At 38.3% G+C, this 13,621-nt stretch overlaps 1 protein-coding gene across 2 annotated transcripts in view; it reads right to left on the bottom strand.

Moving 5' to 3' along the window:
* The window catches only part of POLA1 (DNA polymerase alpha 1, catalytic subunit), a 302,637-nt gene that overhangs the window by 261,062 nt on the left and 27,954 nt on the right, over positions 1 to 13,621 (bottom strand). For both annotated transcript variants that reach the window (XM_030807188.1, XM_030807187.1), the window contains 8 exons: positions 13,503 to 13,615; positions 12,329 to 12,445; positions 10,731 to 10,805; positions 9,723 to 9,861; positions 8,858 to 9,012; positions 4,343 to 4,427; positions 2,978 to 3,039; positions 839 to 928 (listed from right to left, as the gene is read on the bottom strand). In XM_030807188.1, coding sequence (XP_030663048.1) covers positions 839 to 928; positions 2,978 to 3,039; positions 4,343 to 4,427; positions 8,858 to 9,012; positions 9,723 to 9,861; positions 10,731 to 10,805; positions 12,329 to 12,445; positions 13,503 to 13,615 — 836 coding nt within the window. The remainder of the gene's footprint in view (positions 1 to 838; positions 929 to 2,977; positions 3,040 to 4,342; positions 4,428 to 8,857; positions 9,013 to 9,722; positions 9,862 to 10,730; positions 10,806 to 12,328; positions 12,446 to 13,502; positions 13,616 to 13,621) is intronic.

Raw genomic sequence — 13,621 nt, 5'->3', positions numbered from 1 at the left:
AAGTAGGTGCAGAGATACCGCTTCCTATCCACAGGAACTCAGGATGCTAGCTATACAGTTGCCAGATAAGGTACCCAAGAGTAAAAATGAATGTAGGGAAGAATACGGCGAACACTTTTGCAAGACTTCAATGTACCCAAATTACCTATATCACATCCAAAATATAGGCATTTATAGCCTACGTTCCTCTGAAAAAACAAAAACAATATGATTGATCCATTAACCTAGAAAAAAGACAAATGAAGGAATTCCATATTCTACAAACCAGAAAGGCCAGAGGATATATAAAGCAAAATGTTGCTTTATGACTCTCAGGAACTGGGGCAAAAAATAGCTCAATGAATTATTAGCTCAAGCTATCTAGTGGGGACATAATGGATCATCAAGAGAAAAATCAATTCCGAGCCCTGAGTTTTCAAAGGAATATGTCATAGAGATCCACTGAACTCATAAAATTAAAATACTTAGTTTTGTGATTTGCACCAAACCAAGGGAATTAATAAACTCCTGTGACCACTATACAACTACTAAGTCAAGATTTTGGCAATAACTCCATTTGTACATGTTTACTTACTTACGTGCTGGTCTCTAAGCATAAATAGCCAGACAATCCTTAACTTCAACCCTAAGTCATGGGTTGCTTTTATACTAGAGAAAAAAAAAACAATCTTGCAGTGGGCTTGCTATTTTTTTCTCCTATTAGCAGCAATTCCCACTAGTCCACAGGATCATTTTACTCTGAAAAGATTATTTGCTGCTCAAAAGCACCAATAAAGTCACACTGAAAAGAACTAAGAAATGAAGAGCTTCCCCACAACATGATCAAACATCTACTCACCACAATGATATCAGGATCAATTTTGTGAACTTTTGCAAGGAAAAAACCTAGCAGTGTTCTTTCTGTTGCAGCAACCTCAACCTTCACATTCTGTTAGATAAAAACATACCAGTCACTGACGACTCTTTACTGTCCGCAAGTACTGTATCTTGGCTTCTTGTTCAACTATGGTAAGATTTCTTAGGGTTAAAAGAAACCATCCATTTCAAAACTAAATGTAGCGATGAAATTCCTGATTGTAGGTTTCATAGTAATAATTTCAGAGTCTCTGAGGAGCTCATTCTAGTAACAAGCATGTGAATAAAGCAAAATTTTAAGTGCTGAGCAACATAAAATATAGAAATGTCCCTCCACAGGGATATGCTTGTGCATCTGGATGCATTTAGAGCATATGAATCAGAGTACCTATCAAAAACATTACTTTCCTATATAATCCCTGGTAGACTTCACTGTTTAAGTATTTACTGGGCAAAGAAATCCCAAGGATTGTATAAAATAATCCCAAATGGTAAGATAAGAACTGATAAATAAGAAACTAGACTAAAAACAAACATATTTAAGAATTATAAGTGGCTGGGCGCAGTGGCTCACACCTGTAATCCCAGCACTTTGGGAGGCCGAGGCGGGTGGATCACCTAAGGTCAGGAGTTCGAGACCAGCCTGACCAACATGGTGAAACCCTGTCTCTACTAAAAATACAAAATTAGCCCGGCGTGGTGGCACGTGCCTGTAATCCCAGCTACTTGGGAGGCTGAGGCAGGAGAATCGCTTGAAACTGGGAGGCAGAGGTTGTAGTGAGAAGAGATTTGTGCCATTGCACTCCAGCCTAGGCAACAAGAGCAAAACTCCGTCTCAAAAAATAAAAATAAAAAGAATTATAAGTGTTTTAAGTATAAACAAAACCTATCTTCACACAAAAGGCTTCTATTTGGATTACTGAATATAAATCAGGTATTCAAAAGATCCACTCATTAAAAATCTCTAAAAATGGAAGTTGATGGTTATATGTTTTCTACAACTAGGTCAGTTAAAAAATGTCAGTTCGGCTGGGCACAGTGGCTCACACCGGCAATTCCAGCACTTTGGGAGGCTGAGGCGGGTGAATCACTTGAGGTCAGGAGCTTGAGACCATCCTGGTCAATATGGTGAAACCCTGTCTCTACTAAAAATACAAAAATTAGCCGGGCGTGGTGCCATGAGCCTGTAATCCCAGCTACTCAGGAGGCTGAGGCACGAGAATCCCTTGAACTAGGGAGTGGAGGCTGCAGTGAGCCAATATCACGCCACTGCACTCCAGCCTGGGCAACAAAGCGGGACTCTGTCTCAAAAAAAAAAGTCGATTTGACTCTAATGGAATTTTCCTAGGTCATTTTACCTGGTTAGGTAATTCACGGCACTTCACAAATAATAGCCTAATCTAACAGCACCTCCCAACTACTGGACTTCTCAAGCCAATTAAATAAGTAGAACCTGACAAGGTTGCTTACTTTTGTCAAGTGAAGACATTAAAAAACAAAACAAACCTAAAAATGTATCAATATCATCACTTCGTAAATGAAACAACATACAATCCATAAAAGAAAATTCTTTTGATTGAATACATTTACCTTTGTGAAAAATTCACTACATTATACTACTTCCCACTCCTCCCCATTTTATTAAGGACCCATGAAAACTTCTTCATGGAGCACGCTGGAATTTAGAGATCACTGATCCATTTTGGCCAACCCCATGTCAACTGTGTCAATACATGGCCCTTTAACAACCACAGTATTCCCAACTTCATTTGGCTTCCCTCAAGCTGGGGAGGGACTCTACCCAACACCTTCCCAAAACAGTAATCATATGATCATGCATTTTACAGAAGCTTCTAATTAAGCTATTGGAGGGGGGTTTGAGCCTATCCAACCACCAATACAGTACAGAGTCCCATTATTTTCAGGTAGTAAAACATTTAAACATTGTTAAATAATGCTTCTAGGTGTATATGTCTAATACATTTTAATGGGTCGATGTCATAGTCCAATCTGGCAGGAATGAATCTAATAAAATATAAAACACCTTTTTTCTACTAGTCCATACCACCCCCCTTTTCTCTCTCTCCAAACAAACAGGTGCTTCATATAAAGAGCACTTTACCTTTTTCTCAATGACTTCTTTGAAAGCATATGGAAAAATACAGTCCTTTGGTTTAGACACAACTGTAAAAAGGAAAAAAAATAAAGATTCCAACACCCATCTTAGTCTAATTTCAGGTAATCATATAGTACATGTTTCCAAAATAAACTGTCTTAAATATATTCCCCCCAACCCTAAAGAATTAGGAGGATCATCAAATACTTCCAGTGGTCATGTTGATGACCTCAAAAGAATAGTCAAGCACAGAACCCTACGTCCCTGCAGTTGTTAAAACTGCTTTGATGAAACATTTGCTATCTATCCATTGAAGTCAGAATGGAAGATTTTAGCAGTCTTCCTCAAAGGAAATCCCACCACCACCAATGCCCCAAGCAGCATACAGTGAAGAAACTCAGTTCAACCTTCTCAAAAGGTAAAATTGACCAAAGCTTCCCCTATTACACACTGTAAGTTCCTTACCATACACAACAGCTGTTCACATAGTGACGTACATAGAGGAAGGGAATAAATGCGTGTCGAAATGAGCTCATGATTGCTCTCTTCTACATATTTTCCAGGCTATTCTCATCATCATTTTGTTCCATGTGTTCCACCCACTTAAGGGGGAAAACTTCACAACAATCATATCTCGTACTCCCTTCTCTGCATGTTTTAGTCCTACTTTCCTAATACCCAAGAAAACCAGACAAGAGGCTGGCCAAGTTAGTCTCTGCTTCTGGGCTGAAAAAGATCCCAGGAAATATAATAGGTCAATGTTATTATTCCCTTTTTTAAAAAACAGCAAAATGGTTAGGTAACTGGCCAAGCTCTCAACATGGAATATATCAGAATCCTCCTTGGAGACCGACTCATAAAACACACATGCAGAACTTGGTGGAATTGTTTCATCCATTGAATTTTATGCATAGCACAACCCAACTCCAATTGTTATTACTATAACTCCTCCCAAATAGGTAAATATTTATTCCTTGGCATCTTGCCTCATCACACAGAAAACTTTGATCAAGCTTCTATGATAGGCTATTAGAATGACATCGGAAAATAGTTAAAGTCTAATTTTCACCCAGGAAAAAACTACTCAACCTCAGTAGAGCAACCATTGAAACAAAAAAGAGATATCAAATAGACTCCAGACTTCTGCTCCTAGAAAAAAAAATGAACCAGCTGAATAGGAGGCAACCAACCCAATAAAACTTAGTTTCCACGGCAAAAAACAAAAAACAAAACAAAACAAAACCCTCTTTAACGATATGCACTATTCTTGAAAACGATTTTTGAAAAACAAGTTACTGATCGAATAGCTGGAGAAAAAACAAGGAAATTCAAATCAAGCTGTTAGTAAGCCAGCTTAAAAAAAATACATACCACAGAAGTGTGACTGAAAGGGAGGCTTTGGGGCTGCTTTATCCAATGCAAAACTGTGATGGACCAAAGCTGCCATAGCAATAATCTGCAAAGAAAGGAGGAAAAAACCCACTTACCAGACCGCTACTATATATTCTGCATTCTCACCAAAATCACCGAGAATATTTAAAGATACACATTTAAATACATATGAAAACTTTGGCCAGGCGTGGTGGCTCATGCCTGTAATTCCAGCACTCTGAGAGGCTGAGGCGGGTGGACCACTTGAGGTCAGGAGTTTGAGATGAGCCTGGTCAACGTGGTAAAACCCCGTTTCTACTAAAAATACAGTACTTAGCTGGGCATGGTGGCGTGCACCTGTAATCCCAGCTACTCGGGAGACTGAGGCAGGAGAATCACTTGAACCCAAGAGGCAGAGGTTGTAGTGAACTGAGATCGCGCCACTGCGCTCCAGCCTGGGTGACAGAGTGAGACTCTGTCTCGAAAAATAATAAATACTTTAAACTTTTTATTATAAAAATATGTAAACACATTAAAAATAGACAAAATAAAATTAACTCCTATATAGCCATCATCCAGTTTCAATTATCAACTCATCTATAACCCTACCTACTTTCTTCCTCTCTCTAGATTATTTTGAAGCAAAACCCAAACCCATCATTTTATCTGGGAAGATTTCAGCATCAATCTCTAAAACTGGGTTTCTCAATCATGGAGCTATTGACACCTTGAGCCAAATAATTCTTTGTTGTGGGGGCTGTCCTGTGCTCTGTATGATGTTAGCAGCATCCCCAGCATCTCCCTACTAGTTGCCAGTATTACCATTCCCAGACCCCCTGAGTTGTGATAACCAAAGATGTCTCTAGACATTGTCAAATGTCCCCTTAGAGGCAAAATCTCACCCAGTTGACAACCACCACCACTCTGAAAGATAAGAAGTTTGAAAAATATAATCACAGTACAATTATCTCACCTAATACAATTACATGAATAGTAATTTCTTAAAATCATTAATTATCCAGGCAGAATTTAAATTTTCTTATTTTCCAATTATCTCAATTTTATTTACCACATAAGGACCATACTTTGTAATGGTTGATATGTAAAACTACAGGTACAACCCTATCCCATCTGTCATTCCCCTATAAATTATTTGTTAAAGAAACTAGGCTGTTTGTCTTAGAGAGTGCCTCATAGTATGGATTCCACTACTTGTGTCCCAACAGTGTCACTTAACTTTTCTGTCTCCATACTGCCTATAAATTCACAGTTAGGTCTAAAAGCTTGATCAAAATCAGGTTCAATTCTGGGGCAAGAATACTTTAGAGGCACTGATTACTTCTATCCAAAGGCACAGGCACATAATGTCTGCTCATCTCTATCTTAGAGATATAAGTACCCACTGGTGATCACTTCCTGGATCCATTATTTCACTGGCAATTACAAAGTGGTACTATTCCATTTATCTTTATTAGCTGGAAACTGTCTATGAAGAGAAACTTCCCCTCATCAATATTTGGTTGCCTGAGGTATAGCATGTGTTCAGAAAAGTCAAAAACCTTCATTCAATCCCTTTATCAGTTTTCAAAATAATGAGTTGGTTCCCTAGCTTCCTTCAGAAGTGATCAATGTGGTGTCATTGCAGACAATATCATTATGAACTCATGGATCTGATGTGTTGCAATCTGTTAAACTTATTCTTACCCTCACATTGTCCCATCTTTGTTCAGTAGAAGACTCTTCAAGTTGATTCCTGAGTCCTTTTGACATATCTTCAGTAGATTTTAATACTGTCCTTGCTTTCTGGTATAATAAGATGTTCCAGACTTATCCTGGACATTTCCTTCCCTGAATCAGCCATTACTCCAGAGTGCCCAATTTCCTTTTATTAGAAAATGGGGTTGGGTATGGTGGCTCACGCCTGTAATCCCAGCACTTTGGGAGGCCAAGGTGGGCGGATCACTTAAGGTCAGGAGTTTGGGACCAGCCTGGCCAACATGGTGAAACTCTGTCTCTACTAAAAATATAAAAATCAGCTGGGCATGTGGTGATGCACACCTGTAATTCCAGCTACTCAGGAGGCTGAGGCAGGAGAATCACTTGAACCCGGGAGACAGAGGTTGCAGTGAGCGGAGATCGCATCACTGCACTCCACTCCAGTCTAGGCAACAAAGCAGGACTCCATCTCAAAAGAAGAAAAAAAAAAAAAAAGAAAGAAAAGAAAATGGAATATGGAAACCTCATTCCGGACACTAAAGGTGGATACTTTTTAAAAATTTTAACTAACTACTAATTAAACTTCTCCCAAACACTTAACTATGAACTATGGCCATCTACAGTATTAACTATTATTAAAAGATCACGCCGGGTGCCATGGCTCACGCCTGTAATTCCAGCACTTTGGGAGGCTGGGGTGGGCAGATCACTTGAGGTCAGGGGTTCAAGACCAGCCTGGGCAACATGGTGAAACCCTGCCTCTACTAAAAATTAACCAGGTGTAGCGGCCCAAACCTGTAATCCCAGTTACTCGGGAGGCTGAGGCAGGAGAATCACTTGAACCTGGGAGGCAGAGGCCACAGTAAGCCGAGACTATGTCACTGCACTCCAGCCTGGGCAACAGAGTGAGACTCTGTCGCAAAAAAAAAAAAAAAAAAAAAAAAAAAAGATCAAATCACATACTAAAAAAAAAATCAGAAAATACTGAAAATACTGACAAAATGCTGTTAAAAAAGATTCCTATCAATGTCAAAAGGACTTAGGAAGTTAAAACGTAACAACAAAAATAAATAAATAAAGCATCAGTCACGACTGCATGTAATATAGGTCCCAACTTCCTACTAGGACAACTGGCAATTAAAGAGAAAGAAGTAAACATTTATCCTGTCTTTCCTGTGTAAACCATTATGGCATAACCAAATAATACTGGCTAAAGAAAAAAGTTTAATTTTATAGAAAAAATTTAAAAACCATGGACAGAATTTTTAAAAACCACCATTTTACGACTCCTAATAAAATTAACTAATTCCAGCAAAAATGACTAATAAAGCCATTAGCTCAGTGGTTCTCAACTAGGGGTAATTTTATACACACATATGCATCCCCTGACCCTGGGACATCTGATGATGTGTTTGTAGGCATTTTTTGGTTGTCACAACTAGAGGGGAGGGATGCTACTGGCATCTAGAAGGTAAAGACCAGGGACGCTGTTAAACATCCTACAATGCCCAGGACAGTACCCCACAAAAGAATTATCTGGCCCAAAATACCTGTAGTGTCAAAGTTAAAAAACCTTAGATGAAAAACTAATGGAGAATTACAATAGTTATCATTCATTCAACCGCTAATCAGACACAGACTTGCTAATAGCGGGTTATTTTTTTCCACTGATCCCAGCCTTTGTCAACTAATAGCAGCTTAACCAGACATTGTGTCTTCTGATATGATGCAATATGAAGTACACTGCATCACCTATAAAGCATTTTGGCTAAAAAAGTTGAACCTGAATCTAATTTGATCCTTTAGAGCTCGCTTATAGTATGCAGAAATATGAAGGATAAGGCAGGGTCAGCACACTTTTTCTTTCAAAAGCCAGACAGTAAATATTTTAGGCTTTGCAGGCCATATGGTCACTGTTACTACTCAATTCTGCTGTCATAGTGCAAAAGCAGCTGTAGACATGCTGTCTTCCAAGGAAACTTGACTTACACAAATATGTAGCAGGCTGGATTTGGCTCACAGACAATTCATTGCCTGCCAACCCCTGGTACAGAGGAAAAGTCCAATGACACCACAACAAAGCAAATAAATAGAGAAAATGGGATATTCTACAAGACAACCAACAATGATTCTTTAATTATTCAATGTCATTAAAAAAACTGGAGAGTAGGAGTGAGTTCTTCCTGTTTAAAAGAGATTCAAGAGGCACAGAGATTAAATACCATCTGTGAATCTTGTGTGAATCCTGATTCAAACAAACTGAGTTTTAAAAGGCATCTTGAGAGATGGAGTCATGTAAGTATGGACTGGGTATTTTAGATTATACCAAGGAGTCACTGTTAATATTATTAGGTGTGCTAATGGTATTATATAAGAAATACCACATTTTGAGAGAAGCATACCAAGGTTCACAGGGAAAATGACACAATGTCTGAGACTAGCTTTAAAATACTTCAAGAAGAAAAAAAGGAGAGAAATAAACAAGTGTGACAAAATCTTGCTAACTGCTGAATATGAGTGATTGGTATGGGGAGTTCATTTTATTATTCTGTCTGTGTCCATTTGAAGTTCTCCTAAGTAAAAAATTTAATAGACAAAAATAAGTTCAGCAATTTAAGTCTTTAAGAAAAAACTCCAATACTAGACAAATTCAATTAATTCTCTATAATAAGAGTTTAGTAGTGAATTAGTATTCTTTCCCCTCCAAAAAGAACAACTTTCTCTTAAAGCAAAGCTGTGCAAGTTCAGGCAAGTATCGCATCTAAGGCATGGGTACAAAATCTGTCCTATTTTTTAAACCTCATTTTGATGGTTCTTTGCATTCTGCATTGTCTTCATGCTGAAAGCCATCACGACAAGCGGTGGTGGACTGACATCCTTAATTACATTCACCAGGTCTGGTTTCAAAGCCATTGCCTCAACTTTACACCAACTGATTGGCTGATTCAAGAGCTCTGAAAGAGAATAGATACAACAGATCAATAGCTATTTACTGAAAAAGAAAAACTACTATAATTAAGACATCTGTCATTAACTGGCATATTCTTCAACCCTGCCTTCTAATAAGAATGACATATTATAACATCTAACTAAAAATAAGCCACATTATTGGGTTGTATGCAAATCCTCACGTGTGTGTACATATGTTCATTTTCCTGGGAAAGAGGTCTATAGCTTTCATCAGATTCTCCAAAGAATCCAGGACCCAAAATAGGTTTTAAAAAAACTGAAACACTGCCTTGGAGGAATCATGAAACATTTTTAAGACAAAGCAGACTATCATAGAAGCAATTACTGAAAAACATCAGGTAACAGGAAAAACATGCACTATCCATATTTAATAGCAATTCTCCTCTCCTTCAAAGGTCAGCAGTTCACTATGCAGAACAGCTGGGCCACATCAGCCAGGTCAGAAGTACATATGAATAACAGCATAATGAGGGATGCACCCCAAACTAAGGCCTCCCTCAGACTAAACTGCCAGGCATTACAGAGATAAGGTGATTCCAAATGTACTCCCTATACTCACTCAAGGAAAACTGAAGAAACAAACAGAAAAGGAAGTAGACACATTAAAATAAATAGATCAATTTCCTAACTTCCCTTTTAAAAACCACATCTATCAGCAATCTATTCAGCATTCTGGGCATATATTTTTCCTTACGTGGACTTTTCACTTCAAGCCAACAAGGTCCTTTGATCTTTCTGTTCATCAAGAACAGTTCCAGGCTAGATGTGTTGGTCCCAAATACATGAGAAAAAGTTTCTCCTTTCAAATCTTGAGGAAGCTGTGGCATTTCAGCCTGAAAAAGGAAAAAAAAAAATCTTTTTGTTTAAAACTATTACTTTGCATTTTCCAAAGTCTATATTTGAAATAAACAAAAGCCTCTCTATGAAGCACAGAAGAAACCCCTTTGATATATATGAAATGTAATTTGCCACAAATGAAATCCAAAACAATTCACAGTAGGAAACAAAACCAATTCACAATGACAAAATAATGCATCTTGATGACACCCATTAGAAGAAAAACAGGCCAAGAAGCTCCCCCGAAAGAGAATTTCTGTCCAGAGCTGTACATGCTTTACTGATAAAGAATAGCCAAGTACCACTCCATTAGAAGAATGAAAGCAACAGAGTGGAACTCATTGAAAATACTTTTCATCACCACTGTCAGAAATAGTTCTTAAAAGTTTTTCTTTTCCAACGTTGTGGGAACAAAACACTAGAACAGAGGTAAAAAGAGGTTAAGGTCCAGTTAATTAACATCCCATATCAATGACCTTGCCTGTTACAGGAGCAAGAGCAGCACTATAGCAATGCTACTGACACTCCTCTCTCACCTTTCCACTGCTCATAAGGGACACTTCAACAGACTTAATGATGTCCAGCTCCATCATGTGGCATTCATTCCACTTGACAAACAGTCGTGCTGTTTCAACTTATTTATTTAAAGTGCATACTCAAAAGCAGAGAAAGGCAGTGTAATCTGTGGTCTATATACTTAAATTAATTTTATCCATTTCAATTATTCATTACTATAAACCCACCTCAATGAACTGTGGGCTTGAGAAGCCCTGCCAATACTCGTAACTGAAAGTCAGTTGAAAGTTCAAAAACAGAAAAATGTCATTCTCAAGCAAAACCCAGTAATTTTCTTTGTTTGACTTACCGAGTATTTAAGTTCCAAGTACTCAGATTTTTCTGGAACATCAGGTATCTCAAAAGCATAGTTCTTTTCCACTGGCTGGGTAAGTAGATATTTTAAAAAATCCTTAAGACAAAAACTTCACAAACTAACCAGTATTACAATACATGTTCTTGTATTTAATCATCAAGAATCCTTATGGAACACAAAGGTAAATAGAGCCAAAAAGGTACCCTTTCCTCTTTCAATTGGAATTAAAACAACCAGTGTCAAAATGCTAAAAGGACTCATCTTGGACACTACAGAACTCAGAAATATTTGCATTCAAGAGGGGCAATAAAAATTTAAAATTTTTTTACAATGTTAATGCATTAAATGATTTGCTACTATTTGATATTAAGCAACTCCATCTTGCTAGAATAATAATTAGCATTATAATTATAGCTTATATTTACTGCGTGCTGGCTATCTGGCAAGGACTGCTCTCATCATCTAATATGAATTAATGGATTTAACCCTTCCGGCAACTCTTGAAATGCGGCCCTATTTCTCAGATGAAGAAACAGGCATAAAGAAGTCATTCGGCTGGGCGCGGTGGCTCACGCCTGTTATCCCAGCACTTTGGGAGGCCGAGGCAGGCGTATCACTTGAGGTCTGGAGTTCAAGACCAGCCTGGCCAACATGGTGAAACTCCATCTCTACTAAAAATACAAAAAAAATTAGCTGGGCATTGTGGCGTGTGCCTGTAATCCCAGCTACTCAGGAGGCTGAGGCAGGAGAATTGCTTAAACCCAGGAGGTGGAGGTTGCAGTGAGCCAAGATCACACCACACCACTGCACTCCAACCTGGGCAACAGAGCAAGACTCCAGCTCAAAAAAAAAAAAAAAAAAAAAGTCATTCGGCACTTGCCCAAGTTACATGCTAGTAAGTAATAGGGCTAGAACTTAAAGCACAAGCAGTCTGGCCTCAGCACCTAAGCTCTTCACCAGTATATCACAATTGCTTCTAAAATTGTGAAAACCCATCAGCCGCAATTCAAAACTCAGTTAATACTGTTAGCCTTATCTTCAGTAAGTCAATCTTCCCTGCGATCATTATTAATAGCCAGTATTTTGAGCAGGCTATAGCCCCCATGATTATGGCCAAAGGTATCAATATCTTACTAAAATCAAGACAATTTATCATAACTAGCACATGAACCGGAGATTTTCATTCTATCAGACTGTATCATAGTCCCTGATTTTTTAAAATAAAACCTTACTTAACTTTCTAACCAAAACATCTTGGCAACAACTAATACAAATGAGATCAGAGCAGTTTCTTCTCCACTTGGGAATGAGAGCACAAGACATGTTGCAAGCACCAGAGGCAATTAATTTGCCATGGATTGTCTTTCTATTCAAATTAATAAACACTAGTTTATAAGCAGTTTAAAGAGGAAGAAAAAATATTTTTGCAAATCTAATATACTGTTTTTACATTCATACCTATGAAATTTCCATTCAATAAATTATAGCTGCACAGAAGGCATTTTACACAAAGAAAATATGCAATAACTATTTGCTAAATCAGAAAATAAACAACAAACAGAGCTGGAAAAAAATCATCACCAAATACAAACCTTAGACTTGAACTTCATAATTTTATATTTTGTTGCTATTTTCTCATCAAATTCCTCATAAACATCCTTCATTGAAATTGGAGTTTCTGTTTCTTTCCCCGTATTTAGATCAATTTTCTGTTATCCCAGAGAGGGGGACAGGGGGAAAAAAAGTATCTGTACGTAAATGATCTTCTCAACCACCAAAAATCCAAGTCTATATCAATTTTCATCCTCACCCATTTAAACATTTAATAGCAGTCTTACAGATAAGTTCAAAGATACAAACAGATCCAAAAAATGTACTAAACCAAATGCCCAGTTCCTCCCAATGGCATCATAAAAAACGAATCAGCGATAAAGATGATCAAAATGGAAGAATAAGTGTTGTAAATCCTGACCAAGAGACTCCACAGTTCAACTGACAAAGGGAGGGGCTGAGAGGGAAATGGGGATGTTAAGTCCCAGTAAAAAGGAGAAGCAGACTGAGCGCAGTGGCTCATGCCTGTAATCCCAGCCCTTTGGGAGGCCAAGGCAGGCAGATGATGAGGTCAGGAGTTTGAGACCAGCCTGACCAACATGGTGAAACCCTGTATCTACTAAAAATACAAAAATTAGCTTGGTGTGTTGGCAGGCTCCTGTAATCCCAGCTACTCGGGAGGCTGAGTCAGGAAAACTATTTGAACCCAGAAGGCGGAGGTTGCAGTGAGCCGAGATTGTGCCATTGCACTCCAGCCTGGGCGACAGGGCTAGGCTCTGTCTCAAAAAAAAAAAAAAGGAGAAGCAAATAGAATTGAACTTGTTAATAAATGGCAGTGGAGGGAATATCACTGCTGCCTATGCAGCAAAACCATGAAAACTGGGCCAAATGCCATGTCACATTTTAGAGACTTATAGTTCCAACCCTGATTATTATGGAAATGAGGAGTCAGGGAAAGAAAGCATTATATGCTAAAACTCAGAAACTTTTATACTCTAACTAGTTGAAAAACTGAGTTCTACTTTATTTTTTCTACTTTTCCCAACTTCTAACAGAATTGCTGACAATCAGTGGTCACTAGGCGAGCAGCAAGAAAGAAGCATCAGGATTGTAGAGAATTTGTAGCCCTACTGAAAGAGAGAGAGCTGGCTGCAAAACACAGAATGTGTGGCAGATACAACGACTGAGAACTAAAAGCTAATCACTAATGTTTACCATTTCACGGGGAAGGAAGTAAAGCGTTCGCTCGATATTTTTCACCATGACACAACAGCTCACATGGGTCTCGGCTGATTCAATCCAAACTTTGCCAAACAGAAATACCACACCTGAAA

The sequence above is a fragment of the Nomascus leucogenys genome, chromosome X, assembly GCF_006542625.1.
Source record: "Nomascus leucogenys isolate Asia chromosome X, Asia_NLE_v1, whole genome shotgun sequence".
In the NCBI taxonomy this organism is placed as follows: Eukaryota; Metazoa; Chordata; class Mammalia; order Primates; family Hylobatidae; genus Nomascus; species Nomascus leucogenys.
This window is presented reverse-complemented; position numbering and strand designations above follow the sequence as displayed.